Source organism: Seriola dumerili, unplaced genomic scaffold (assembly GCF_002260705.1).
Source record: "Seriola dumerili isolate Sdu_G_001 unplaced genomic scaffold, Sdu_1.0 BDQW01000147.1, whole genome shotgun sequence".
Taxonomy (NCBI): domain Eukaryota; kingdom Metazoa; phylum Chordata; class Actinopteri; order Carangiformes; family Carangidae; genus Seriola; species Seriola dumerili.
Window position 1 is genome coordinate 779,878 of NW_019174402.1, and position 6,725 is coordinate 786,602.

The following is a 6,725-nucleotide window of genomic DNA, read 5'->3' on the forward strand; positions in this document are numbered from 1 at the left end:
TGTCATGTATGTCCTATATGCAGTTTACTCAGACTAATACTGAGGGTTAAATGCTACCCAATGCTGCCTTTGTATCCAAGGTACATCCTGATTATTACCTCCAATTACTGGCAAAGAAGCTTTTTTTTGATGGTTATTGGATTACATCTGACCATTCAGATCAATTTCCTCTAAGTAAAAGATGACAGTGTGTGACTTCTTTTTGACCTTGGCACAGAGTCCTCTGTTCATGTACTTTATATACATGCAGCTGTCAGTAGGGATGATTTTGAGACCAGAAATGGCTTCAAGTGACATATCTTCTGTCTGTAATTATATAATGTGATTTCTCATATCTCAACAGGACTCTTTGTAATTTTCCATTTAAATGACTGTGGACAGACAGAAGTTAGCATCTCTATATGTATGCACAGTATGAATGCCATGAAATATCAGTCTAGGCTTTCCACACCATCGAGTTCATAATCAAAGTATTAATTATAGAACACATAGTTTCCAATATTGTCTAGACAATAACCGCATTTCACCATTTTAAACTATGTTTTGATTCTCCTTGTCACATATGTAGATTGTGAAAGGTGACTAGATCTCTCAATGGCATATTTGACCTATTTTTTGAAGCAATGTTTTGTTTTTTGTTTTTTTTTGGGTGATCAGTGTCAAAAAAAAGAAAAATCCCTATTTCATCACTTGTAATGATGCATGTAATGGGGATTACATATATCCATCTTATGCAAGATCTGCATGGCTGTACACGCCACAGTTTAAACTCAAGAGCCATACTTGAGCAGCGCAGTGCTAAGTACATTTAAATCCTTTCCTGATTTTTCAAACAATTTGGTTTGGAGTCACATCAGGTAGTGGAGAGCCACGAGGGGTCACAGGTTGGTCTATCTTACTTAAGCACAAAAACACATGAATGTTTTTTCTCCCTTTTCTGTCTCTCTTCAGGCTGAGGTCATAATGAACTACCACGTAGGAGAGACAGTGTTATCTCTCCAGAAAACCACTCTGATTCCTGGAGGTTCAGAGTCCTTGGTTTACACCACACTGTCTGGAGGCATCGGCATACTGGTCCCATTCACCTCACATGAGGTAAAACACACAATGTGTAGTACTTGTTTCTTATACATCCACACACCAAGTTCTAAGACGTTATGGCATCATTGTGGCCCTCAAAAGAGGCTGTCTACTTTTCATTACCTACATAACTAATTAATTTTGGCCTTATTTCCTGGCCTTTCAATTTTATTATGTCTCTCTCTTCTCTTTCTTTTTTTCTCCAGGATCATGACTTTTTCCAGCATTTAGAGATGCACATGCGCTCTGAATTCCCTCCACTGTGCGGTAGAGACCATCTCAGCTTTAGATCCTACTACTTCCCGGTTAAGGTTGTTATCTTGTTTGTATTGTTATTGGAAATACCTTACGTGAATCTGATCTGTTCATTACCTCTGTAAACTATCTTCAAAATATGCATTTGAGCATAATTAAATATCTGTCATTTTTGTCTTCTCTGTTCTTTTCTCCAGAATGTGATTGATGGAGATCTGTGCGAGCAGTTTAACAGTATGGACCCTCACAAGCAGAAGAGTGTGGCAGAAGAGCTGGACAGAACGCCACCAGAGGTCTCTAAGAAACTGGAGGATATTCGCACTCGCTACGCTTTCTAATCATACACACAGCCTCACCTTCACCTAGAAGGGATGGACGAATACACCTTTTATAAGACTATTACACCTGCTGCTGTGCCACAGTATGCCCCTTTAAGGACACAGATTGATGGAGACTTACGGATTGCTCTATGAAAAATGTTCAAGATGTCACAAATATTGATTTTATTTCCCACACATTGGTCAGTTAGGCTGCCAGTCAAACGCACCTTTACTTTGCCAATGCAAAGGACTATTCAAAACTAAAACTAAAATGTGTGTGAACAGTCACCCACACAGTGATGTGAAATGTCATCCTGTCATTCCCCCATATACATACTTTCTGACAAAATTACTGTGAATGTTGTGTCAGATTTTCCACACCTCCCCTGTGCTGGTGTCAGCACAAACTACACATATGCAGCGATACCATACCAAGCTAACATTACAGGGAAACATCACAGGAAGTCTTGGTCATTAGCTCACTTAACATTGTGAAATTGTGGTGTCATAATTACCTCCATTCACACGTATAGCTGTGTGAACAGCCTTCACACACAGATGTGTGAATAGAATTCACACATCTGTGTGCGACGCTTTTGCGCTGTCACCCGCACACTTTGAGCACGTACATACTGATCCCAAATCATCTGTCATCATCTGTAAGCAAGTGAAAAACATTTTTATTTAAAGATGTTTTAACTCATGTCAAGTAGAAAAGACTAGTTATTCCCTAATGGACACAATGTGTAGAGATTGGATTCCATGCTGCTTGGACAGAAGACCCTTGAGAGCTGAGCATATTTTTATTGTCTGTAACAGGTTGTTTAGTGAGAAGGTGATTATCATTTTGTGTGTCCTCCATTTTTGATTTCAGCAAAACATGTTTTTGTATGGTGTGATTATTTTAATGTGTATTGATTGGAATGATCTGTTATGATGCATTTACCGTAGTCCCAGACGGTATTATTAAAATCTTTCTTAGCCCCTGGCCCTACCTATGTCTAGTTGATAACATTGGCCCCAGGCTCATTAAATCACTTTGCTCACTCGCAGCTGGGAACCAGACAGAAGCCGACCTTTAACCAAGTCCAGGCCACGGAAGAAGTGTTGCCATAATGTGGCATTAGACGATGGGTGAACTCAGACTAAATAAGTGGGTGGAAGAATACTGAAGGTTTGCACTGGGTGTTGTTCTTCTCAGTCCTGTAAATTCCCAACCTCAGCCACAGGCACAGACATAGCATTCCACGGTAGTCACTGAATTTAGGGGTTTGTGGGACAGGGGCAGTGGTCTGTTTTGTAAATAAAGATGTTTTTTTGTACTTTATAATGCCATGAGTTTGTGTATCATTTCATACCACTGTGCGTGTGTGGAGAACCATCACTCAGCCAAAGGCTTCATGACTACATTTGTCTCGGTCATTAACACATTAGAGGTCCAATATTAAGGTTTGTGACTTTGTTTTCACTCGTGTTGTGGCTCAGGATAAGAACATTTGTGTTCTTAAAAATTCTTCAATTCTTCAGTTCTTAAATTAAAATGGCAAGGTTAGCCAGTCAAATTGCGATGCATTCATTTGTGAGGAACATTTTATTATACTTTTTTTTGTGAGTAACTTTTTATTTGCTGAGTTCTAGAGGTTACCTTTAGACAAAGATGGGCTAGTTGTTTCCTGTAATAAATAGAATTGAAGATTTTAGCATATTTAAGTATTTTTATCTCAAGTATATATAAATATAAGCAACATTAGCTGTGTACCTTCTCTTGTGATATAGAGCACCGAAAGTGGGTAACGACTACAACTGACAGGAACTGTCTTACTGCTCGGGCTGGTTTCACAAAGGTAGACCTTGACTGTGTCTTAGATATAACAAATGGATAGACTTCTGACAGATGTCTAAATTTATCTGTGGCGCAAAGCAGTTTAGTTCTTTGGTATCTTAAGCCTGACTGTGGTACAACGAATTATGGTTAAATTAAACCTTTTTTCGTTATAAAAAAAAAAAAAAAAGGCCGACATATGACCCGCATCCAACCTCTCAGCTCCATTTACTCCAGCAGAAAATGTTTTTCTTCTCAAGAATTCAACAGTTAAAATCACATTTTACTTGAAGAGTGAAACTATAAAAGAAAAAAAATGGCTGTGGTCCATAACAATGTCAGCAAACCATTAATCAGGAGCCATGTTTTACTGTTTTTGTTGTTGGGTGGCACTGTTGAGTGCAGGTGTCACTGATTACCATGTTACCATGGTAACATTGGTTTTAGGCTTGGGGTAAGGTGTCTAATGTTTTTGGCTTAAAATTAGTCAGTTTTTATCTGTTGTGAAACGGTCTTACTTGCATTAGTCTATGAGCAAAACTAAGACTGGACCAACATTACAGACCAGTCTGAAATATCTTTGAGAAACCGACCCCAGATCTTTTTTAAGGTAGAGCAGCTAAGAATGCTATACTTGTTATACAGAAGCAACTTTATGCCTTGGTGTTTTTAATTAAAAGCATTGTTCAACACCTTTGGAAATGTGCCTGTAAAGAATTAGATTACAAGATCAGTAACTCTCAAATCTGTACAATAAATGTATCGCTAGAGTCAGCGTTTAGTTAGATTAGTTTAGTACTAAGAATGAAAGCACAGGGAAACTGCTAGCCTGGCTCGAGGGTTATTTTGGTTATGGTTAAGTTTTCATAGGAGCTTTTTTTTTCCTCCCTCAATTTTGTTCGTATTCTATTGTATCCTCATGCATCCCCGTTTAAATTTTACTAAAGCTTAAAGTTGAGGGCATAATTTAGGGCGTGGCCGCTTTGAGTAACAGGTGGGTGTCGTCACAGTCCGTTGCTCGCGTCACCTCAGCTAATTGGAGTCACTTTGGCTTTTTGGAGGATTTTTCATACAAATGTCGGGCAAATAATATGGCTTATTGTCTATCACAAAAAACAGCACGAAGTCTGTGCTCCTGTTTTTTGAGGTGAGTGAAATTCTAGTATTATTTTTTTTTATGTTAGCACTAATTAGCAGGTATCTGTGTCTGTCTGTTAGCTTAGCCGTTAACTAGCTAATTAGCAAGCAAATGCATTAGCTTTGGGTTAGTCTTTGAGCAAAACGCCCAGCTGTGCTAACGATGCTAACAGGAATGCTTGCTACAGTTAATCAACCGGCATGCACCGAAGTCTGGGCTGCACAAAAGCCCCACCTCTTTGCCAATTTTTGGGATTAGCCGTGAGTTGTGCAGTAAATTAGCAAGATGGCGATGATAGGGCAGCCCACTCTGAACCTCATAACTGCTCTTCAAAAACCAGTCGGTGACTTCAGACTTCCATCTTTATATACAGTCTACGATTCACACATCCAGGTGTCTCAGCCTGTCTCCCACATCTGTTCATTCAATATGAAGCTAGTGACTATGAATACTTTAGACTTTTAAGTTTTTTTGTTTTTTTTGAGATTTAAATAATTGATTAATTTTTATTCAGTGGCCTTGCTTATTTTACTTATGTCAAGTTATAGTAGCTATTTGTAAGTTTTGATATTGCTACCTAGCCAACATGAGCATTAACAGCAGTTTACTTACTAGTCTAGAAGAAACATTGTGAGTTCAGCATCAAACTTCATTCCTTTACTTGCCAAACCTGTCTCCAGCAGTGGAAAGCAACTCTAGTTTTGCTGCTATTTCTATCACTTTTTTTCTTCTATTGAAGTCAGTTTGCAAACCAGCTATCTCCGTTCCAGTTGCCCTGTATCGTCACTTTACAATAGCTCCTTTTAAAAAAAAAAAAAAAAAACTTTTTCCATCACTGATTTTCAGTGTTGGTCAGAGGACACTTAGACACACCTTAGTTAGCATTTATTATCATGCAAGTACAATGACATTTTATCTTCTTTTGACAATGGTGATTTCCAGGTTCTGAAATCCAGCACCTTGTCTCCTCCCACTTGTAGTGTGAAATGATAACCTACATGTGGATTTCTTTATTAATTTCCTTCTTGCATGATAAACACATTACTGTGATGATTTTTTCCTCCATCGCTGGACATAGTATAGTTCCACATGGAGCAACAGCCAGACATCTCTTTACCTCCATCTGAAGTGTTTTACATGTGAAGGCCTCACGGAAGCAAGTTCTCTGTTGACAGTGGCCTGTTTAACTTGCATAACAAGAAGACGATAATGGTTTGTCACACAGAAGAATAACAAACACTCAGCTGCAACAAAGTCCTCCCATCTGGTCAAGTGCTTCTGCACATGTGATAGGGATTTGCCTCTGTGGGAGAAAAGCAAAGAACTTGGTCAGACTAAACTTTCCCACTTAGAACAATGGCATTGTAGAGTTGCATAGAAGTATAACCACGTAGGCAGGTTTTTAAAATATGTAAAGGACAACAAAGCAGTGCTATGCAGTGGATTTTATCTTGAAAACATGTACTCCTGATTTGAATAGAAAAGTGCACAAGGCACAGTAAAGAAACTTCTGTATCTATTGAAATGCCTATCATAATGGAAATCACTGTTTTTCACATGCTCCTTTACCCGTTAAATTCAAAATGACATTATTCTGCGGGGTATGATGGCCTTTAAAATTGCTGCAGTGTACAGTCATCTACATGGATATTTAAGGATGATCAATTCTTTTTTTAATGTAATTTTTCACTTATATATACATAACTTTTGTATACAATAACACCTTTGGAAATTATCCTTTTTAAATCTTGTTATTTGATGAAGCAGGGTATTTTGCTGGTGAAAAGTAAAGTATCATAAATATCATTGCATATTAAATTATTACAAATAAATATAAATGGAACCACACATTCAAAAAAAATGTTATGCCTTAGCCTTACAAATAAAACCAGTAATTATTGATTGGTAATCAACAAATTCTAGTATTGTACAGTAATACTGGCTACTGGCTAGTAATATTGCCCTGTTACTAAAGTGATCGGGCTCTGAGCAGTCCAGTACCAGTCTATAAAGGTCATGTAATACTTGTTACACAACATGCCAAAAGAGAACTTAAGCAGCCATGTTACTACACCTTTAATCCAGTTGGTTCCACTGTCAATGGTATGGT

General features: G+C 38.0%; 1 protein-coding gene across 2 annotated transcripts in view; it reads left to right on the forward strand.

Annotated features, from left to right (window-relative positions):
• sf3b3 (splicing factor 3b subunit 3) overlaps window positions 1–2,982 on the forward strand; it is a 28,523-nt gene extending 25,541 nt beyond the window's left edge. For both annotated transcript variants that reach the window (XM_022749889.1, XM_022749890.1), the window contains exons 25-27: window positions 952–1,095; window positions 1,287–1,391; window positions 1,533–2,982. In XM_022749889.1, the coding sequence (XP_022605610.1) occupies window positions 952–1,095; window positions 1,287–1,391; window positions 1,533–1,673 (390 nt within the window). In that variant the 3' untranslated portion in view covers window positions 1,674–2,982. The remainder of the gene's footprint in view (window positions 1–951; window positions 1,096–1,286; window positions 1,392–1,532) is intronic.
• Window positions 2,983–6,725: the final 3,743 nt, after the last annotated feature.